We start from the raw sequence: 24,360 nt of genomic DNA, 5'->3' as shown, positions 1-24,360 counted from the left end.
ACATGAGATCTACCTTCTTAACAAATTTTAATGTGTAATATAGTATTGTTAGCTCTAGGCACATTGTTGTACAGCAGATCTCTAGAACTTAACCATCACAGATAACTGAAACTTTATACCCGTTGAACAGCAACTCCCTGTTTCCCCTTCCCCATAGCCCCTGGCAACCACCATTCTACTCTCTGCTTCTATGTGTTCGACTAGTTTATATATCTCATATAATTGGTATCATGCAATCTTTGTCCTTAAGTGACTGGCTTATTTCACTTAGCATAATGTCCTCAAGGTTCTTCCATGTTGTAGCATATGGCAGGGTTTCCTTCTTTTTTTTAAAGAATGAATAATACTTCATTGTGTGTATATATCACATTTTCTTTATCCATTCATCCTTCAGTGTACATTTAGGTTGTTTTTCACATTTTGGTTATTGTGAATAATGCTGCAATGAACACAGGAGTGCAAATATCTTTTCAAGACCCTGATTTCAGTTCTTTTAGGTATATACTCAGAAGTAGGATTGCTGGACCATATGGTAGTTCTGTTTTTAGTGTTTTTGGGGAACCTCCATACTGTTTTTCACAGTGACCACACCATTTTACATTCCCACGAACTGTGCACAAGGGTTCCAATTTTTCCATATCCTCACGAACACTTATTATCTTTTGTTTTTTGAGTATAGGCATCCTAACAGGTATTCAGTGATATCTCATTGTCATTTTGATTTGCATTTTCTTATGATTAGTAATGTTGAGCATCTTTTCACATACCTATCAGCCACTTGTATGTTTTTTTTGCAGAAATGTCTATTCAAATCCTTTGCCCATTTTTTAAATCGAGTTCCTTACATATTTTGGATATTAACCCGCTATTAGATACATGATTTGCAAATATTTTCTCCCATTCTGTTAGGTTGCTTTTTCACTCTAGTTGTTTCTTTGCTGTGCAGAAGCTTTTTTTTTTTTTTTTTGATATAGTCCCACTTATCTTTTTGTTTTTGTTGTCTTGTTTGTGCTTTTGGTGTCATATCCAATAAATCATTGCCAAAACCAATGTCGTAAAGTTTATCCTCCTTATTTTCTTCTAGTGGTTTTACAGTTTAGGTCCTACATTTAAATCTTTAATCCATTTTGAGTTGATTTTTGTGTATGATGTAAGATAAGGGTCAAGTTTTATTCTTTTGCATGTGGTTTTCCAGTTTTCCCAACACCATTTGTTGAAGATCTATCCTTTCCCCATTATGTAGTATTGGTACCGTTATTGAAGTTCAGTTGACCATGTATGCATGGATTTATTTCACGGCTCTTTATTCTGTTCCATTTGTCTAAATGTTTATGCCAGTACCGTATTTTTTAAATTACGATAGCTTTGTAATATATTTTAAAATTAGGAAATGTGAGGTCTCCAGCTTTGTTCTTCTCTCTCAAGATTGTTTTGGGTCTTTGGGGTCCTTTGTGTTTCCATATGAATTTTAAGATTGTTTTTTCTATTTCTGTAAAAAAAAAGTCATTGGAATTTTGATAGAGGTTACATTGAATTTGTAAATTGCTTTGGGTAGTATGGACATTTTAACAATATTAAGTCTTAATAACAATATTATATCTTAATAACAATATTAAGTCTTAATAACAATATTAAGTTTTTCAATCCATAAACATGGGCTTTCCACTTATTTGTGTTTTCTTTAATTTCTTTCATCAACATTTTACGTTGTCAGTATACAGGTCTTTCACTTTAGTTTATTCCTAAGTATTCTATTATTTTTGATACTCTTGTAAATGGGATTTTTAATTTTCCATATCTCTTTCATTCTATCAGTTTTTGCTTTATATATATCTATAGAGAGAGAGAGAGAGAGTCTGTATTAGCAGACTCACATGTTTTAGAATTTTTATATTTTTAATAAATGTAACATTTTATCCTTTTTTTTTATACCCTTCTATCTCTGTAACAGTGATTTTTGCCTTAAAGTCTATTTTGTCTGATAGTTAAAACAGCTACCCTAGTTTTATTTGGCTTGGAATTTTCCTGATAAAAGGTTTTTTCACCCTTTTTTTTTTCTTCTCACTTTTTTCTGGCCTTGTATTTTGGGTGTATTACTCGTAAATAGCATAAGCCTTGATTTAAAATAAAATCTCTTTTAACAATCTCTGTCTTTTAACTGATAAATTTAGTCTAATTATATTGATGGTGATTATTTTGATATTTAATTCCAGCCTATTTTGTGTTTTCAGTTTGTTCTGCTTTATCCTTTTTTATTCTTTCCTGACCTTTTTTGGGAGGTATGTGTGATTTATTGAGTTTTAAAATTACATCATAAAGTTATACCCTCTATTTCTATTTTAATGATTACCTCCATACCTTCCATTTCTATATTTTAATGATTACCTTAAATTTTTAGCATGCATACCTACATTAGTAGAATCTAAATATTAATAACTCTGTCCTCCTCCTTAGAACTCCTATAAAGGACCTTAAAACTCTAACTCCAGTTACTCCCTCTCAAATTACAAGGTATAGTTGTTTACTATTTTAGTTCCTTCTTGTTTTTCATACTTTAGATGAGACGTTATTTTGATCTCGTAAATTTAGTTCTTTTTAGGTTTATCCACATTTTCCGCATTACTAGTTTCTTGTTCACTGTTTTCGAGTTGCAACCCTTCCTTGCAGATCTGTTTTCTGCTTCTTGAAGAACATCCTAGGCATTACTTCACTGAGAGTCTGTTAGTGGTAAGCTCAGTTTTTATTTGTTCAAAAATAGCTTTATTTGTAGAAATTGTGGAAGGACAGTTTAAGGGGTTATAACATTCCAGGATGACAGATATTTCCTGTTAACGTTTTTAGGATCTTACTTTCCATAGTCTGTGCTAGAAGGCTACAGTCATCTGTAGATAACTTTTTTCCTTCCCTTCACTGGCTGCAAAAGCTCTTCTCTTTGCTGTTCTTCAATTTCTCTACTGTGTGTCTCCATAGAGCTTATTTTTCTCTCCTGACTTGGATTTGTTGTGCTTTCCGAATCTCAGAATTTGTTCTCTGTTAATTCTGGAAATTTCTCAGCTGTTAACTTTTCTGGTATTGTCTGTCTTCCATTTTCTTTCTTTCTGTCTTCTGGAACTGTGATTAGTCATCTGTAAGGCCTTATTTGGTTTTTCATATTGGAATAATTAATTCATATTTTTATTCAATAAGTCATTATCTGACATTCTTCAGAGCCTAATTCTGTTTTTTTATTTCTGCCAAACCTCACACCTTATTTCATGATTCTGGAGGTTTTATTGGTAGTAATTCTGTGAGCCCTGGACAGAGGCTGTAGCTCTTCAAATAGTATTTGCTTTTATTTCTGCTGAGTTGTTTCAGCCAGGCATCCTGGTATGCCAGCAGCACATGACTGCCTTTTGGCTTTGGATTTTCTGGAAGATGCAGGGTCTATATTTGAATCCCAAAGATGTAGAAATCAGGCCCAAGATGACATATTTTCAGGGAAAACTTTTTTCCCCACTTATTGCCTAGGCTGAGACAGATTTCCCTCAGGTGGATTTTTTCAGTCGCCCTTTTCACTAAAGATAGTAACCCTTCAGGACCATGCAGGGATCCCAGTTCCCCCCAAGATCTTTCTCTTTTAACCAAATAGCCACTAAAAGTCATGCCTCTCTGTTCAATAACCAGCAAATACACTCAAGGAAACCCCAGCTTTATTTTTTTATTTTTTATCATCTTTATTGGAGTATAATTGCTTTACAATGGTGTGTTAGTTTCTGCTTTATAACAAAGTGAATCAGTTATACATATACATATGTCCCCATATCTCTTCCCTCTTGCGTCTCCCTCCCTCCCACCCTCCCTATCCCACCCCTCTAGGTGGTCACAAAGCACCGAGCTGATCTCCCTGTGCTATGCGGCTGCTTCCCACTAGCTATCTATTTTACGTTTGGTAGTGTATATATGTCCATGCCACTCTTTCACTTTTTCACAGCTTACCCTTCCCCCTCTCCATATCCTCAAGTCCATTCTCTAGTAGGTCTGTGTCTTTATTCCCATCTTACCCCTAGGTTCTTCATGACCTTTTTTTTTTTTTCTTAGATTCCATATATATGTGTTAGCATACGGTATTTGTTTTTCTCTTTCTGACTTACTTCACTCTGTATGACAGACCCTAGGTCCATCCACCTCACTACAAATAACTCAATTTCTTTTTTTTTTTTATGCCTGAGTAATATTCCATTGTATATATGTGCCACATCTTCTTTATCCATTCATCTGTTGATGGACACTTAGGTTGCTTCCATGTCCTGGCTATTGTAAATAGAGCTGCAATGAACATTTTGGTATATGACTCTTTTTGAATTATGGTTTTCTCAGGGTATATGCCCAGTAGTGGGATTGCTGGGTCATATGGCAGTTCTATTTTTAGTTTTTTAAGGAACCTCCATACTGTTCTCCATAGTGACTGTATCAATTTACATTCCCACCAACAGTGCAAGAGGGTTCCCTTTTCTCCACACCCTCTCCAGAATTTATTGTTTGTAGATTTTTTGATGATGGCCATTCTGACTGGTGTGAGATGATATCTCATTGTAGTTTTGACTTGCATTTCTCTAATGATTAATGATGTTAAGCATTCTTTCATGTGTTTGTTGGCAATCTGTATATCTTCTTTGGAGAAATGTGTATTTAGGTCTTCTGCCCATTTTTGGATTGGGTTGTTTGTTTTTTTGATATTGAGCTGCATGAGCTGCTTGTAAATTTTGGAGATCAATCCTTTGTCAGTTGCTTCATTTGCAAATATTTTCTCCCATTCTGAGGGTTGTCTTTTCATCTTGTTTATGGTTTCCTTTGCTGTGCAAAAGCTTTTACGTTTCATTAGGTCCCATTTGTTTATTTTTGTTTTTATTTCCATTTCTCTATGACGTGGGTCAGAAAGGATCTTGCTGTGATTTATGTCATAGAGTGTTCTGCCTATGTTTTCCTCTAAGACTTTGATAGTGTCTTGCCTTACATTTAGGTCTTTAATCCATTTTGAGTTTATTTTTGTGTATGGTGTTAGGGAGTGTTCTAATTTCATACTTTTACATGTACCTGTCCAGTTTTCCCAGCACCACTTATTGAAGAGGCTGTCTTTTCTCCACTGTATGTTCTTGCCTCCTTTATCAAAGATAAGGTGACCATATGTGCATGGTTTATCTCTGGGCTTTCTATCCTGTTCCATTGATCTATATTTCTGTTTTTGTGGTAGTACCATATTCTTGATTACTGTAGCTTTGTAGTATAGTCTGAAGTCAGGGAGCCTGATTCCTCCAGCTCCGTTTTTCGTTCTCAAGATTGCTTTGGCTATTTGGGGTCTTTTGTGTTTCCATAGAAATTGTGAATTTTTTTGTTCTAGTTCTGTGAAAAATTCCGGTGTTAGTTTGATAGGGATCGCATTGAATCTGTAGATTGCTTTGGGTAGTGGAGACATTTTCACGATGTTGATTCATCTAATCCAAGAACATGGTATATCTCTCCATCTATTTGTATCATCTTTAATTTCTTTCATCAGTGTCTTATAATTTTCTGCATACAGGTATTTTGTCTCCTTAGGTAGGTTTATTCCTAGATATTTTATTCTTTTTGTTGCAATGGTAAATGGGAGTGTTTTCTTAATTTCACTTTCAGATTTTTCATCATTAGTGTATAGGGATCGAAGAGATTTCTGTGCATTAATTTTGTATCCTGCTACTTTACCAAATTCATTGATTAGCTCTAGTAGTTTTCTGGTAGCATCTTTAGGATTCTCTATGTATAGTATGTCATCTGCAAACAGTGACAGCTTTACTTCTTCTTTTCTGATTTGGATTCCTTTTATTTCTTTTTCTTCTCTGATTACTGTGACTAAAACTTCCAAAACTATGTTGAATAATAGTGGTGAGAGTGGGCAGCCTTGTCTTGTTCCTGATCTTAGTGGAAATGGTTTCAGTTTTTCACCATTGAGGACGATGTTGGCTGTGGGTTTGTCATATATGGCCTTTATTATGTTGCGGAAAGTTCCCTCTATGCCTACTTTCTGAGGGCTTTTATCATAAATGGGTGTTGAATTTTGTCGAAAGCTTTCTCTGCATCTATTAAGATGGTCATATGGTTTTTCTCCAATTTGTTAATATGGTGTATCACATTGATTGATTTGCGTATCTTGAAGAATCCTTGCATTCCTGGGATAAACCCCATTTGATCATGGTGTATGATCCTTTTAATGTGCTGTTGGATTCTGTTTGCTAGTATTTTGTTGAGGATTTTTGCATCTATTTTCATCAGTGATATTGGCCTGTAGTTTTCTTTCTTTGTGATGTCTTTGTCTGGTTTTGGTATCAGGGTGATGGTGGCCTCGTAGAATGAGTTTGGGAGTGTTCCTCCCTCTGCTATATTTTGGGAAACCCCAGCTTTAATATCAGGTTAGCATGCTGGTTTCTAGCTCCTTGTTTATATTTGGTCCTTGGGGATAGTCTCTTATTTTCTTAAGGGATTAGCTATACCTTTAAAAAAGAGTTTTGTGGTATTTTATCTAGAATGTCTGTCTAGGTGTGGTGGGAGTTTTATTTTGTTATGTTTTTTGTGGATATCTAGTCTACTATATTGCCATAAATAAAAGTCAATAAGATACCTTCAAGTAATGTTTGTTACTTAGACAATTATATTGATATTCTTTCTCTTCCATCATTTTTCAGCTTTGAAAGTCCTCCCTCCTCCATAGAGATGCTAAATATTTACCTAAATTTCTTGTGGTTTAGTTATGGCTTGCTGTTTTGTATGTTTAATATATAATTAATATTATAATTACTCTGTTTAATTATATAATTAATCTGAAAATACTCACGAGTAGTTCAAGGGCATTTTAGATAGGAAATAAAGGGTGAATGGGAACTTACATTTAGAGTGTTATGTGTTTTACATTCATTCTCTCATTTTAATACTTGTAACAACTTTATAGCATAGGAATTATCTTGATTTTTATGAATGGGTTAACTAAGGCTCACAGAGGTTAAATAGTTTGCTTGAGGGTCACACAATTAATAAGCAGCAGAACAGGATTGAAATCCTTTGATCTTTCTTGTCATTCAGTCATTCATGCAGTTTACCATTAAATCTGAACTTGTTGTTCAGGGCTTTGTATCTGCTTGTTCCTTAGTTCTACATTTGACTCATATAGAAATAACCTGAGAGGCAAGGGAAGCAGGAAGAAGGAAGACACACTGACAGTTGTCAGAATAAAAGTTTGATTAGCAGCAGATAGAAAAGAGGGGCCGGGACCAGAGACTAGACAGGTTCACACAGGTATGCACATAGAGAGTGTGCCCAAAACCACAGAGACAATCAGGCAGCAGATGGTTTGTGTCAAATTAAGGGAGAAAATCGTATTTATAGAATACTACAATGTGCCAGGCACTAAGATGGATGGAGATGTTTTACTTAGGTTATCTCATTTAAGCCTCCCCACAGAGCTGCAAATGAGTTTTCAGATGTGACAGCAGGTGGTAGCAGGGTCTCAGCCAGGCCCTTAGGGTTCAGGGTTAGGATTCCAGTTCTTGAGAAGATTGGTGAGAGCTCTTCAGAGCTCTGATTTTTTGGTTGTCTATTCATTTAATTATTTTTTGTTTCTGATTGTAACATTAATAACTGTCTATTGAGAAAACTTGAGAAATAAGTCTAAAGAAGAAAATAAAAGCAACCATAATCTACCAAGCAGAGGTAATTACTGTTAATAAGTATGTGTGTTTGTATAATTGTTTTTCACATAGCTAATATGACTCTATGTATACTATTTTGTATCATAACTTTTTTATAAGCAGCATTTCATGAGCATTTCCTTATGGCTCTAAATACTTTGTTTTTTTGGGGGGGGTCATTTTGTGTTTTATTTTTTATTTTGAAAAATTAAAAATTTTTCTTCTGGTTTTATTGAGATATAATTGACATATAGCACTGTGTAAGTTTAAAGTGTACAGCATAATGATTTAATTTACATACATCGTGAAATGATCATCATAATAAGTTTAATGGACATTCATCATCTCATATAGATACAAAATTAAAGAAAGAGAAAAAAATATTTTTCCTCGAGATGAGAACTCTTAGGATTTGCTCTCTTAACAGCTTTCATATATAACATACAGCAGTGTTCATTATATTAATCATGTTGTACATCACATCCCTAGTACTTGTTTATCTTATAACTGGAAGTTTGTACCTTTTGATTGTCTTCATCCAATTCCCCCTCCCTAAATACCCTTTTAAAAATCAGTTTTTACTGGGTAATGTGTGTACATATTTCTGAAGGCACAGGCTTGTAATGAAAAACAGCAGTCCCTCTGCCATCTCCATATTTTACATCCCAGCAGCAATTGTCTATCAAAATCTTTTATCTACTGCTTCTGGAGTTTACCCTCATATTTCTAAATAATATCAGTTTCAGATATTACCTTTTGGTTTCCTATTATGGAAGCTGAGGATTCCATAATAGTTCCCCTCATCTCATTCTTCTAATATTGTGTCACAATTTTTGTTTTACTGTAACTATAAATATTGTTTACTGATCCAGGAGTTACACTTTGGTTAAACTTCCCTTTTTGTATTGCTGTACACTTTAAACTTACACTTTTTTTAACCTTGGGATTAATTGCTTCATTTATTGTTTGTTAGTTTTCTCTTATTTACCATTTCTTCCCAGAGACCCCAGCAGATTTATGAAAACCCCCAATGCCATTTTCCATGTGATCAAATGCATCAGGTAATCCATGAGACCCATTTCCTTCTGGAGTCCTCCCTCCTGGGAGCAACTTCTCCACCCCTGGACACCTTGTTCACCTGTTCCTTCCTGCTACATCCTTCAGATGCTTTCTAGGCCAGCTGCATCTCTGTCTACAGGGGTATCTCTTTACCATCACCCTGGAAATTCCCTTTACATCTTTCCTGCTAGATCTTGTTTTCTTTTTTCAGTTTCATAGAGTAGCTTCTTGGGAAAAAGTGTACAGAAGTTAGTTGTTTGAGACCTCTTGTATTGGTTATCTATTGCTTTGTAATAAATTACTCCAAAATTTAGTCGCTTAAAACAATAATCAACATTTATTATTTCGCAGTCTCTATTGTCAGGAATTGGGGAGCAACTTAGCTGGGTGGTTCAGGCTCAGGGAATCACATGAAGTTGCAGTGAAGAGGTCGGCCAGGGAAGCAGTTGTCTGAAGGCTTGAGGGGGGGCTGTAGGATCTGCTTCCCAAGTGACTGACTTCCAAGGCTGGCAAGCTGTTGCTGGTTGTTGGTTGGAAGCCTTAGTCCCATGGGCCTCTCCACAGGCTGACTGAGGGCCCCCATGACCTGGTGACTGGCTTCTCCCAGAGTGAACGGGTCGCAAGAGCAAGACAGAAGTGACAGGATTTTTAATAACTTAGATTTCTGCCACATTCTGTTCATTAGAGATGAGTCACTAAGTCCTACCCACATTCAAGGGGAGAGGAATTAGACTCTACCTTTTGAAGGGAGGCATGTCAAACATTTATTGGACATGTTTTAAAACCCCTACATCTTTCATGTCCAAAAACATCTTAACTCACAATTCAGAGTATGGAATTCTAGATGGTAAGTAATCATGTTTCCTCAGAATTTTGAAGGCATTTTTCCATTGTCTTCTAGCTTCCAGTATTGCTTATGAGAAGCCTCTTATCATTTTGATTCCTGATCCTTTGTTCATGACCTGTTTTCTTCCTGAATACCTATTTTTCTTTATCCTTGGTGCTGCGGAACAGCAAGATGATGTGCCTTGCTGTGTGTCTCTTTTCATTCGTTATGGATACTCAAAGGAACCTTTAAATCAGGAAACTCATATCTTTAGTTCTGGGAAGTTTCTTATATTGTTCTTCTCCATTATTTTCTGTTTTCTCTTTTTGAAACTCTTATTGGTTGGCTGCAGGACCTCCAAGATTGATCTTTGAATTTTCTCTTATTTCATATAATTATTACATATTATGTAGATCTTATATATTTTTATTGTACCTCCCTCCCTCCACCCCTCCCTCCCTTCATTTTTTTAAAAAAATTTATTTGTTTTTGGCTGCATTGGATCTTCGTTGCTGTGTGTGGGCTTTCTCTAGTTGAGGCGAGTGGGGGCTACTCTTCGTTGCAGTGCACGAGCTGCTCATTGCGGTGGCTTATCTTGTTGCGGAGCACGGGCTCTAGGTGCACAGGCTTCAGTAGTTGTGGCACGTGAGCTCAGTAGTTGTGGCACATGGGCTTAGTTGCTCCACGGCATGTGGGATCTTCCCAGACCAGGGCTTGAACCTGTGTCCCCTGCATTGGCAGGCGGATTCCTAACCACTGCGCCACCAGGGAAGTCCCTACCCCTCCCTCCCTTCATTCTTATTTTATTCTTTTTAAGAGCGTATTCAACTTTCTCATCCACTCCTTTTACTAAATATTTTATTTCTATTATGTATTTAATTTCCAAGAGCACTTATGCCCTCTGATTACTCATTTTAAAATATTTTTTCTAACTCCTGTTCTTTCCTTACGGGTGTAATCGCTTTCCTCTATGGGTATTAAATGTAGTTGCTTTGAAATTTTTTTCTGTGTCTTGACTTATGTCTGTTTCTTTATACTTCTTTATTGTTTGTTTGTCTCTATGTCTTTCATTTTGATGCTTTTCACAAATAACTCGTCACCTTTGGCCATCATTCATATTTAAGAGTGAGTCAATACAATCTGCCTGTGTGCAGAGCTTGTCAGCTGCTGAGCTGTGGAAGTTTTCTTCTCACTGGTGAGCCTACCATGAAGAGGGCTTTCTCTCTCTAGGGCTTTTCATGTATTTTCCCCCATCCAGACCCTCCTTCATTTCTTTCTAGATTTGGAAGTATAACTCAGACTTTTCAGAATATTCCCCCTTCTCTCATATTCTTTCTTTATGAAGTGCACGCATGTGTGTAGTGTACATAATGCGGGTCCTGGGGTTCTGTCTCAGTTTAGTCACCACGTTCAGAGATTATGGCATGACATTGTGCCCCTTCCTTTGTTTGATAACTACAAGTGTGGTTTGTTGATTTATTTTGTACATATTTTTGTTTATTTCATTATGTCTCAGGGAAGAGAGAGTTTATGATCTGGGTTCATTTGTAATCTTACTCTAGCAGTTTCTCCCTACTTTTTGAATTATGAATTTTTGGTGTCTGCAGAGTAGTAGTATGGATGTACAATAATTTATGTAGCCAATACTCTATTATTGGATTTTACTTTGTTCCTAGTTTTAGGCATTACAAGTATTGCTGTTGTGAGCATCCTTTTCCATACAGCATTGGTCGAGGTTGTTATTTCCTTAGGATGGAATCCTCAGTGTAATTACTAGATCAAAGGATACAATCAGTAAAGTCCTCAATACTTGTTTCTAAATTACTTTCCAAATTGTTGAGATGGTTTATATTCTCAGTATCAGTTGGCATTGTTTATTATACTTGAAAAGAATGAAACAACTTTGCCAAGTGAAAAATAATATCACATCATGCACATTTTAATTTGCAGTTGTGTTTTTCTGTCTCTCTTTTTGGCCGATTTTGGCAGTGAGTATGGATAGTATTTAGATTTTTCTTACTGATTTATCCATGCTTGTTTAATTCCATCTTATGGTTATTAGGCCTTTGTCATGTTGTAAATATTTTTTTATTGCCTTCCTCTTACTTTTGTTTGCTTTTTAATGTGTTTTTAATTTCTGTGTGCATAGTTTTAAAAAAATAACTTGTCCTTCTAATTTTTGTGCTTTGAAAGACTTCTTTCACCCCAACATCAAATAAAGAGTCACCATCTTTCCTTTAGTTCTTTTGAAGTTGATTTTTTTTCTTTCTTTCTTTCTTTATTTTTTGGCTGCGTCAGGCCTTAGTTGCAGCACACGGGATCTTCATTGAGGCACGCGGGATCTTTTGTTGTGCTGCGCGGGCTCTTCGTTGCAGCGTATGGGCTTCTCTCTTGTGGCGGGTGGGTCTTCTCTCTATAGTTGTGGTGCGCGGGTTCCAGAGTGCGTGGGCTCTGTAGTTTGCGGCACACGGGCTCTCTCGTCGAGGCACAGGAGCTCAGTCGTTGTGGCCCTTGGGCTTAGTTGCCCCATGGCATGTGGGATCTCAGTTCCCCAACCAGGGCTTGAACCCGCGTCCCCTGCATTAGAAGACGGATTCTTTACCCTTGGACCACCAGGGAAGTCCCTTTCCTTTAGTTCTTTTGGATTTCATTTCGTAAATTTAACTCTTTAGTTCATTAATTTTTTTGTATAACATGAGGCAAAGAACCTGAGTTTTGCTCTATATAGTTAAACTTATTTTTCTGTTGTCATTTATTGTCATCAGGTTTCCAAATGATTTGAAAAGTCACCTTTTTCATAAAATTTCCCATAACCAATGGGTCTATTTCTTGGCTTTTAAATTCTGTTCTGCTTATCTTTTTATTCCAGTGCATCCCACTTTTAAAAAAAATGATTGTAGCTTTTTAATATGGTTTGCTCTCTGGTAATGCTAGTCTTTGAAAATCTCTGAGGACTCCATTCCAGGTTGGGAACTGTGAGATGCCTAAATCAGGGAACTGCCAAAAGGGAGTTGGTTCTGAACCCAGGCCAGGGGGGGAGACGAGTACAAACACGGAACCTTGGAGCCACTTTCTTGGGGCTCCCTGGCATTGCCCTGATGAGAAGGAGCATAGGTGTCAGCCTGCGAAAGGGCTCAGTGAGCAGGTTCACTAAGTATAGGTGTGGAGATTGGAGGGTTTTGGGATTTTGAAGCCAAACATGTAATTATAATTAGTAATACTTTAAAAAAGCTAAGTTATCTATTGACTATAGAAGCCTCTACAGGCACCAAAGCAAGGGAGTTTGGATTCCTCTTTTTTTTCTAGGTGTCTTTTAGCTGCTTCATTATGACTTTCCTTCTCAGGGAAAGTTGTTGAGGGGTTGGGGATAAGGGAGAGAAGATCAAAGAAATAACAGTGAGGAAAGATTCAAGGCACTTCTATTTGTATACTTTAAAATATACCTATTATATTTTTAGAGATACCTTAAAAGCTTCAAACATTTTAGTCCCATTGTGGCTTTTTTTTTTAAAGAATGATCGGTAGATTTATTTTAGAATTTCTGCTTGGCCTAGGGCAAATTTATCAATAGAAAGCAAAGAGAATGCAGCAGTTAAACTTCCATATTCTTTTTTTTAATGTTAATTTTTATTTTTACTTAAAAGTTTTTTTAAAATTGAAATATTCTTAAAAACAAAAGCTTTATCACTCCTGCTTAGCATTCAGAGTCATCTTTGGTTGGAGAATCCGGCTCTATTTATAGCTGTCACACGATCTTGACTGTGGCCACAGCCTGCTCTCCCTTTTTCTCTGCTACATAACATTTCCCAATTCTTGTAATACAATGTAGATAAGGCTAGAATATCTGTAAGACTTTACCAAAGGCAGAGGGGTAAGTAAAAGGAAGTAAGCATAGAGAGTAGCATGTAATGAGATAATTTTTCATATGAGATCTAGTTTTAGTCTTCTTCAGCTTTGCTTTCTCTGTAGCTCCTGGATTGCTTCAACTTGACAAAAGCCATCTTTTCTCTACCACTCAGGAGAACCTTCAAGCATGTGTAGACTCTAAATTTCAAACCCCAAAGAGAGGACTTCATAACTGACACTGGGAATGCTGAAAATGGGCATGGCTTATGCCATCCACAAGAAATCATAACTAACTGCATTCCAGTGACCTCTACGAGACAGTCATATCTAGCTATATCTGGCCCAATAGGCTAATATCCTTACTAGAGATAAGCGTGTGGTGGGTGGGTGGGAATCTGTCATAGCTTTTTATATAATAAATCTATATATTATACTGATGTGCATTCTATGGCTTTTAAAATAAGGGATACAGTGGGCTAGAACTAGTAGACCTGGATTCTAGTCTGATTTACTAGTGAACAGTCTTGTCTCTTAGCAAGTGACTCAATCTTTCTATAGTTTTGTTGAAAGATTTGGATATAATGAATCTGTAATTTTAGGATTTTGACTATAATTGAATTGTTTAAAATTATTATAAAATTTAGATTTGAATTTTTCTCCTGGTGATATATTAGTCTATTTTAATATGATTCTGCAATATTAACGAGGAATTGTTCTGATGACAAAAAGTGATCCATTTTATAATGATATACTTTATAGGACAAGGTCTCCATTGTGGTACAGGTGAGACCTGCTTATATTTAAAAGGGACCATGGGAGCTTACTATGAGTTTTTTTATAAAGTAAATATTTGCCTCTTTATTTATCACATATAAATTTAGATGTTCTTAAACAATTTAATTGTATATAGTTCTCCCTATATTTAGATTCTATATTTTCTAGTGTTAGTTTATTCATATATTTGACATTTTATCATTAAAATTTTTAAGTTGAAATTAAACAAAAGCACCATATGTTAACATACTTTAAGAGTGAGTTATTTGGTACTCTTAGTTAAGATAGACCGATTTGTTCTTTCTACTTACGTGTGATCTGCTTTTTTTTTTTCAGAGTGAAAAGCTTTTGTTATATGATACAGTGCAGAGTGAACTAGAGGAGAAGATAAGAAGGCTTGAAGAGGACAGGCACAGCATTGATATTACCTCAGGTGAGGGGAATGCTGTGACTGTCATGTTTAAGTGACACTAAACCTTTGGTTTACCGAGGTGTCTTGCCGTATGTAGTCTCCTATACATATGTTATGTAAATGAAGTGTCCTAAAGAGAGGGGAAGGGGCAAGACTGCTAAAGAATTTGATATGATTGTGATCGTTGCTTTGATTTGGACTCACACTTCAGAAAGACGTAGAAAATGGAGCACATGAAAGGGAACAAAATAGAAGTGAGACAGGAACTATAGGCATAAGATAGTATACTACAAGAGTAGTAAGAATATTATTATAACATAAGCATAGTATTGGAAGACAGCTATAGTACATGTTCTTTCCTCTAAGCCTTGAAAGATTGTCATGTGGAAGAAGGAATAAAACCCTTTTCTCTTTGGTCCCACACAAACTAGGACAAATGGATGGACTTTCCAGGGAGGCAGATTTTTGTCTCAGAAAAAGGAAATACTTACTACTAATTAGATCAGTCCAAAGTGAAGTGGCTTTTTCAGAGGTACTGTGGAAAGGATTTCTACACTGGATGGAAGATTTACTGGGTTATCCTATCGTTCTTGCATATGTATTATTTTACTTGTTACAAATTCTATTTCTCTGGTATGGAGTAGGCAGAGAGGACGAGCTGAGCTCTAATGCCACTGCTGCATTACTTGTAGTTGGGTGACCATGGGTGACAGTTACTTTAGCTTTTCTAAATCAGTCTCCTCCTATAATTGAAGTAATGAGACTATCTGCCTCAGAGGTAGCTTTGAGGATTAGTCGAGACCATTCATGCGATGTATATTTAACAAAGTGCCTGACATATGTTTATCAGTTATTAGTCACTAAGTGCCAAGTTGAATTTTGCTCTAATAAAAGCAGAGGAAAATTCAAAATATATAACTGCTCATGAAATTATATATAGTCATATATATATGTAGAGTATACACATATATACAGTATATAAACAGACAACAATGAAATTTTGCGACTATGAAATTATATAGTCTTTTTTTCCTCCTTTGATCTCCAGAAATCAGCTAATACTTAATTTTTATTTACTTGCCAGAGTTGTGGAACGATGAGCTTCAGTCAAGAAAAAAGAGGAAGGACCCTTTCAGTCCTGACAAAAAGAAGCCAGTTGTGGTTTCAGATATCCTTTTTCAAATTTTCTGGGGTTTTTTTGTTTTGTTTTGTTTTAATGTACATTTTTGCATTGTGCATATCTTTGTAACTTTTGTTAGTATACATTGTCTTTATTTGCATGATCCTGTAATAAGCAAAAGATGATTTATAAAACCGATTGAAGGCAGAAGGGTATAGTTGAGATTAAGAGGAGTGGGGAAGGAGTAGAAATTCAGTCACGATCCCAACTTTGAAAATTAATATGGCTTTGTAGATCACAAGGGCTTTGATATGAAGCAGCTGTTTAGTATGTAGCATGATTGCTTAATTCTCATGTGTACTTTTTAACATTTTTAATGTCTCTGAAACTGGAGTGTCTTTAAATTAAATTAATATGTGCATTCAATCTTGGCATTCCCTTTGGTACCCTCCCCTCGCTCCTGCCTTTTTCCCCCCGCCTCAAACCAGTGATTAGGTTGATGGTGTATCTTGCTATCAGTGACACCATAGGACTAAGGGAATATGGTTATAACATCTGAAGTACTGGAACATATTTATCCTGGTACTAAGTTTTTTGAAGAATAATTTGAAGTCAGAATTCAGCATGCTGAAGGTTTTTGTCCGGAAGTCATTGTTCCATTCTCTGAGAAACAGAAGTTTGGAGGTATAATTCAAAATGTGAAATTCTTACAGCTAAATTGACCTTGACTTTTCAACGTCCGTATATAGTTTATATGCTACAAGATCTTGATATTCTTGAAGACTGGACAACAATAAGGAAGGTATGATTAAAGAGCAATGGAATACCAGTATATTTTTTATAGTCTACTTTTTAAGATTCTATGATTTTTCACTAATACATCAAAATATTATTGTAAATATGCTTTACTTTGCAACAGTCTCTCTAAGACAGTTAATACTAATACAGATAATAGTGGATTGCAAGAGTTTTAAAAATAAATTTATTTATTTATTTATTTGTTTATATTTATTTTTGGCTGCGTTGGGTGCTCGTTGCTGCGCGTGGGCTTTCCCTAGTTATGGCGAGCAGGGGGCTACTCTTTGTTGCGGTGCACGGGCTACTCACTGCAGTGGCTTCTCTTGTTGCGGAGCATGGGCTCTAGGCGCACGGGCTTCAGTAGTTGTGGCATGCGGGCTCAGTAGTTGTGGTGCACGGGCTTAGTTGCTCCGCGGCATGTGGGATCTTCCCGGACCAGGGCTCAAACCTGTGTCCCCTGCATTGGCAGGAGGATTCTTAACGACTGAGCCACCAGGGAAGTCCCTGCAAGAGTATTTTAAGAGATGCATGTCAGCTGTTTGACTGTTTTTTCCTGTGATAATGTAATTAATAATTTATGCAAAAGTGCAGAAAAGCATTTATTTAGGTTACCCCAAAATAATAATAAATTACCATTCTGTGCCTAGTTCTTAGCCTGATAATGGCTCATGGAAGACCCTCAATAAATATTTGTTGAATAAACGAAAGTGAATATTTGAACCCTTATTATATGTCTTGCATCCTGTCTTTAAACATCCAAGCATTATAGGATTTTCTGTGCTTGTTTGAAAGTGGAGACTTGTTTTCTTATTAAATTTTTCTATTTTCAGAAGCTTCTTAATTGAGAATTTGAGATTATTTCAGATATTGATAACACCTCTAGGAGAAATTGTTATTCTTTTTATATATTCCTATGGTCTTAGACATTACCAATTTACTGAAGCAGCTAAAGACCGTATTTCACTGTGTTTGTCATTGAGCTTATCAGTTGTGTTGTATACATTAAATAGAAACTAAAATATACTTTGCCTATGAACTCAGACATCTTTCTTCTTCTTCTTCTTTTTTTTTTTTTTTTTAAATTAAGGCAATGGCTACACTGGGTCCACACAGAGTGAAAACAGAACGTAAGTCATTTAGTCTGAGTTCAGAAATCTTCGCTATGGAGACTTTTTAAGTCAGTCCCCTATCACTGGTTTCATTTCATCAGTGAACACTATCCCCAGAATTATGAGGAATTCTTCTGGAGCCTTTGCCTCATGTAAAAGTTTCAAGATTTCTGAATGGAATGTATTTCTTCTTTTAGTGTTTCAACTACATTTCAATTGCTAATAATGGATCAGTAATTTTAAAAGTATGTACTTAGTGTTTTTTATGGGTTCAGTAGTTCTGCAGGGGAGGTTTTAGGAGTCCGTGGATGGCCTTCAGGGAGGCTGTGAATCCTCTGGAATTGTGGGCAAAATTTCTTCTGTGCCTGTGTTTTCTAGGTGAGAGATTAGAGTGCTGGCAGTGGGGTTCATCAAGAAAATTTACACACCACTAAGATTTACACATTCTGATATGCCTTAGTAAAATTTATATCAAATTATACTTTCACAGTTTTTTGGAAAGTCTGAAATCACTGCCAAAGTAGTGATGGGCATTATTGTCTAGGATAATTTTCTCTGTGTTTCTGCCTACTTTCACTATATATGAGATTTCCTAATCCTAAGAACAATGAAGCTAGAATTTTAAATAAAACACGTTTTAAATACGAAGAGTCATATCCCAACAGATAATCTATAAGAGATCAATTTCTATTTTATATTTAACCCAAGGATTCTTTTAAACTTTATATGATGTCAGGAAATTGTTAGCAATATTGTACTAAACTGCTTCCGTTGGGAATTAAGTGGAAGGGTAACTACCTATATTCTGAACATTTTCGAGTCATGGATTCCTTTAAGAGTCTCACTACACTGTGGAGTGGGTCTCCTCCCCGACCCCTGTTATGTTATCTTTAGCATGTGTACTATTTGTTTTCTTCATGGCACTTAACACAATTTGTAATTTTTTATTGATTGTTTACATGTTTACCTGTCTCCTGAGAGAATCGTAAGCTCCACAAAGGTCAGAAACATCTCTCTTTTAGTCACAGTTCTCAGAAAACATTTGTTGAACAAATGAATGAGTGAATACTTATTGAACACCTTCTATATAGGAGGCACTATTTGAGGTTCTGGGAATACAATGGTGCAACAGATGGACCTCCTGGAACTTCCTTGGGGGGAGGCAGAATAATAATGTATATGTAAATAGATAACTAACAGATACTGACAAATTGTAATAATTGCTATGAAGGAAATATAAAGCTGTGATGAAGATTAACTGAGGAGTGGGTAGAGTGGTTGGGGAAGACCTTTCTGAGGTGGTGACATTTGAATGATGCAGAGGTGTGTATTTCATGGTATGCTTTTGACAGTGTGCTTCTATAAAGAACATTTTTTTTCTCTGCATGAGTTTATCTGGTGAATCTCAAACCATTTCTAGGATTTCAAAATGGAAGTTCTACTTGAGGACATTTGCTTTTTAGAATCAAAGTCCTGGGGAACTTTTGGAATATATATTAAACTTTGCTTTTTTGGAGGTGTCAGCTGCAGGGGAGCAAATATGAAAAATATAATTTTCAGTAGAAATACGACAATTCAGATTTTAAATCTTACTTAAAGTTGGCACTAGTAATTGATAATGTATCTGCTTCTCCTTCTAACACTTGTCTAGTTAATTGATTTATTGTATATTGTTTAGCTTTATTAAATAGCTAAATTAAAAACTTAGTGAATTATATAAAAATGTAAGAAATGAAATTCTCTTGTTTTTATTAGATTTAGGTTTGTTATCTAAGAAATATTTTTAGTGTTTTTTCACATATATGCATGGGTTGGTGTTAATATTTAATGTTCTGCACTTTTCTTCTGACAATGTCTTATTAATATAACAGTTTTTGAACTGATCCCTTTAGCACCTGTGAAACTGGAAAAACACCTGCACAGTGCTAGATCTGAAGAGGGAAGATTGTATTATGATGGTGAATGGTATATACGTGGACAGACAATATGTATTGACAAAAAAGATGAATGTCCTACAAGGTAAAAAGCCTTTATCATTTCAGGGCTACTCAGTATTAGAGTTTACCACATTGTTGTCAGTAAATATTTGCTGCTTCCATAGTGCATTCATAATACATTATTAATTCCCTATGGATTCTTTTTTTCTCTTGACATACGATTTGATTAGCATGTTTACACACCAGTATTAATTTTATACACCAGAGTTACATATTAAGTTCATGGACACAAGCATTAACACAAATGGAAATGTTGGAATTATTTAGCCAGGTAAGAGATCCCATTTATTAATTCTTATAATAGATGACTTGCTATGATCCTAGTATTATGACCTTTAAACCAGACTGTTATGAATTTGACAGTATGCTGCCACAGTGTGGCTCTATTAATCCTTAACTTTTTGGGGTATATTACAGTATTTTAGATTAAAAATTTGCTTCAATTAGAATGGGAAAGGAATTGAAAATTAACAAAAACTTAGAGTAGTGGGAATTAAAGTATAACTTGAAAACTGAAAATTGCCTTTTAAAAAACTCAATCTGTCTAGGCTTAAATAAAGTTTATATAATTACTTATAGAGCCTTCTAAGTTTTATCTGGTGTGGCCTTTGGAAAATATTATTGCCCATCGCTGCTTTAATTCCTTTAGTCGTTTAGGATTTAATTCTCAGAGTAGTAACCTTCTACAGTAAGAAACTATCTTTTTCTAGGCATCAGTAGTAAATAAAGTGTTTGTGTTTAGTATAGAATACTCATTTCAGGAGCAGTGTGTATAGTAACTTTTCTCATAGAAGCTCATTGAGCTAATTAATTACTAGTTATACATGATACCCATGGATTCTTTGCTTTATCTTATTGCTTTTGAGACATTTAACTACTACTACTTAGCATAAATGTGGTTAAAAAGGAGATGAAATAACATAAAAGAGGATTAAACACATATATTTTTAGGAAGATTTCTATATAAAGATTAGTAGTGTTAAAAAAAAATCTGTACAAGTACCATAGATGCTTGACACTGGGAGTTAAGTTTGGTATTTGAAAGATTTCCTACCGCCAAGGCTGATATGAGTTGGAGGTGTAATACTACATAAGGAGTGGTGTTAGCTCCACTTTTTCTTCTTTTGGAGGTGGGGTGGGAATGGAGTTAGGGACAGTGTGCTTTTAATAGTTCTAGTAGTAAGTTTTACCAACTCTATTAAGAAAAGAAAGGAGATTATCTATTAAGGGTTGCTGAATGTGATATTTTTGACAGCATGACCTGCTGATAGCATTCCGGTAAATGACAGTTACATACCTGCATCTACCCGTATAGTCCAGCTATTTTGGTTTTATAGTTTGTGCTCTAAAATGAGTGGAGAAGGCATATTGTAATTCATTCATTCATATTTTTTTTCTTTTTAGTGCTGTAATTACAACAATTAACCATGATGAAGTTTGGTTTAAGAGGCCTGATGGAAGCAAATCTAAGCTTTACATTTCACAGCTACAGAAAGGAAAATATTCAATTAAACATTCGTAATCATGATTTAAGTGTTATCTAAATCTACCTTATTAGTGTTACCAAGCATGATGTGCCATGGGAATAAAAAAAAGTATTCAGTAACTTAATATTCTCATCGAATCATGAGAGACTGTGTATTTGTAGGTAGTACTCTAAGTAGACCTCATGTTGATATGTTATTAAAAGAGACAGTGATAAAAGTTTAATCATTATCATTACATTTATTTGCCTTTTTGGCCCAGTGACCAATAGGTATATATGGTAGGGGTTTCTTACTAAACTTTTTTCTTTGGTTTTTATGTAAATCTGTCTTACTTTTAGTGAACTATGTTAGCAATGGCTACATTTATCTGCAGTTTTCTTGATTTTCAGTATCTTTGTCACTGATCATGTATTTGTAAATAAGCCCGATAAAATGTTTCCTATAAATGGTTTGTAATAGTACACTTGTGTTAAATCAGAATTGAAATTTAAACATATATACGTGAGTATGTATAGATGGCATCATCAGCTTATTTAGAACTGATGGCCTTACTTTGCGATCTTGTGTTACCCCAAATTAAGCTATTGGGTTTGAAAGCTAAAAGGAGCACTTTTGTAGACTAGCAGCTTTCCTTCTCCTTTTCCTTGATTGTATGGAGGTGACCTATTTTTACAAATTATACTTTATGTTGATTAGTAAAATTAGTGTCAAGTAATAACATGCTTCTACCTGTATTTCTTGTGAACCTTTAGAGGGCAGGTATATATGCCTGGTATTTATGATGCAGTATGTAAGTGGTGTACAGTAACTGACAGTATTGTGGTGCTTGCTGTACATGTCTGATCTTTTGAAGCAGATTTTTAGTAAGCATTTTCCAGTGGTAAAACTAGGTTCGTATCCTAATTTTATTCCTAGGGCAAAATAGACAGGGATGATCTCCTTGAATCTATTCCCAAATTAATATTTTTATCTTTGGTGTTTCTACACTAAGGCCACTTGGTGCAATTTAGAAAGTATTGGCCTCTCTTCCCCTAGTCACATTCAAAATTAACTTCTAAAACCTCAGGAACAGTACAGGGAATTGAAACCCTCAATATGGCAGCACAATTGGCTGTAGTATATATTAGGGTACAACCAAATCAGGTATTCCTGGTGGTCTTGTGCACTTTAATTTCTGTTATATGGAGACTTAAGAGGATGAGGAAGAGATCTACTTATTAACACTTAGGGCAGGAATATCTGCATTTTTCCATTTGTTTTCTCACTATTTTACCTCTGCAAACATCTTCCTGTGCAGATCAGTACTTCACAGTTGCCAAATGTTAAAATATTTGACTTCTGAAATTCATTATCAGCAGTTATGTACGTTGTTCTGTTTCTAATTAACCTTAGCAAATGTACATAATGTTATAATCTGATAGTATTTGACAGTACTTATGTATACAATGTTTCATAAGCATTTTTAATAATATTTGGATTTTTAAATTTAGTATATAATAAAAAGATGTGTTTGTGTGTCATTCGTAGTGTCTTGAATGACTTGTGCACTTTTATTATTTATAACCTGTCTACTTCTAAGAAGGATTTAAGACAATTTACATTAATAGATATGGAGTGTTGGAGTGTTGAACAAATGTTTCTACTTCCCTAAACCACAATTCAACCTCTATTGGGGTATATTTAGCTATTTAAGACAGCTAAGTTATATTTAATTTAAATATATGCATATATGTTCTACTTTAATAAAAATGTACTGTGTAAGTTCTGAAATTTTAAGTAGAAAGTCTTTATTTTAAAAACTGACTATGATTTAGTACATTTACTTTCAGAACTTCAATGTTTATATCATATGTAACTATTCCATAATATTGATACTGATTCAGGTAAGTGTATGCTTGTCTATGATTGAAATACTATGAAATATATTTCGTTGTTGGCAGTTTGCCATTTGACTTCTCGTCAGAAACGGTCTAGTTTAGGGGAACTGTTAGAATCTGCAGAATGTGATCTAGCAGCTGCTGGTACTTTGTTTATGATCAGACTCTGTCTTAGTATCAATATATGGACCTTTCCTGTCACAGCTTCCAGGATTTCATGTTTGGTCTATCCCTTCTCGACATTTCCCATTAAAAGAATCTAATCATCACTAATCCAATTCATCACTAATAATTATTAGCAAACACTTATGTACATTCCTCATTCTGTCCCTTCTTCTCACTGGACACTGAGTACTTTTCATTGCGAACTTCTTCACGTAAAAGTTGTTTTGACATGTGTATTGTTACTCAGAACTCAAACACCACTGACAGAACCATGTACAATCTTAAATACTTGATAATTATTTAAAAAGAAGAACAGGGACGTTGGTTATTTCTGATTTTGTTTTTGGATCCAGTAAGTCCGGTACACTAAAACTGAACTAAAATGAATTGATAAGGAAAATGGTTGTAGGATGAATGAATACACTAGTTAGGATTTGTGTAGTCTCTTGCCAAGTTGGAATATAAATGATTTTAATTGCTAAATGTAAGGAAATGTGAAATATTTTTCAAAGAACACAAAAGCTCAGAATGGGGTTAGGGAAAATGTATGTTCCTTGTATTGTCTTCATGGATGAACTACAGGAAGTGTGCCTGGTACGTCAGGTGGGATTAATTGAGGCGGTTTCCCTCCTTGGTCGCTGTGGCCCAGAGTCTTGCCCCTTACTTCATAGGCCCAGAAACTTAAACTTTATTCCTATGCCCTGTTATGGGCTGAATTGTGTCTCCCCCACGCCCCTCCAATTCTTATTTTGAAGCCATCACACCCATTACCTCAGAATGTGACTGTATTTGGAGATGGGGCATTTAAAGAGGTGATTAAGTTAAAATGGGTGTTAGGTTGGGCCCTCATCCAGTCTGACTGATGTCCTTATAAAAGGAAATTTGGACACAGAGAAATTTGGACAGCAGATGTGTGAACACAGAGGAAAGACCATGTGAAGACAGTGAGAAGTCCACCAACTGCAAGCCAAGGAGAGAGGCTTCAGGAGAAACCGAACCTGCCAACACCTCAATCTTGGACTTTTAACCTCCAGAACTGTGAGAAAATACATTTCTGTTTTTTAAGCCACCCAGTCTGTGGTATTTTGTTATGGCAGCTCTATCAAACTAATAACATGCCTGAGTTGACAGCTCTGGGGGAGTTAGGCCGACCCACTCACAGTGGATTGAAGTGACAGCTGAGTGTCACTTTAATA

At 35.5% G+C, this 24,360-nt stretch overlaps 1 protein-coding gene across 1 annotated transcript in view; it reads left to right on the top strand.

Annotated features, from left to right (window-relative positions):
* BRMS1L (BRMS1 like transcriptional repressor) overlaps positions 1-22,542 on the top strand; it is a 38,958-nt gene extending 16,416 nt beyond the window's left edge. The window contains exons 5-10 of the mRNA XM_068546038.1: positions 14,536-14,632; positions 15,696-15,779; positions 16,469-16,533; positions 17,617-17,656; positions 19,531-19,657; positions 21,040-22,542. Of these exons, the coding sequence (XP_068402139.1) occupies positions 14,536-14,632; positions 15,696-15,779; positions 16,469-16,533; positions 17,617-17,656; positions 19,531-19,657; positions 21,040-21,157 (531 nt within the window). The 3' untranslated portion in view covers positions 21,158-22,542. The remainder of the gene's footprint in view (positions 1-14,535; positions 14,633-15,695; positions 15,780-16,468; positions 16,534-17,616; positions 17,657-19,530; positions 19,658-21,039) is intronic.
* The last annotated feature ends 1,818 nt before the right edge of the window (positions 22,543-24,360 follow it).

Source organism: Eschrichtius robustus, chromosome 1, assembly GCF_028021215.1.
Source record: "Eschrichtius robustus isolate mEscRob2 chromosome 1, mEscRob2.pri, whole genome shotgun sequence".
NCBI classification, from domain to species: domain Eukaryota; kingdom Metazoa; phylum Chordata; class Mammalia; order Artiodactyla; family Eschrichtiidae; genus Eschrichtius; species Eschrichtius robustus.
Note: the sequence above shows the minus strand (reverse complement) of the source record. Positions and strands in the feature narration are given on the sequence as shown.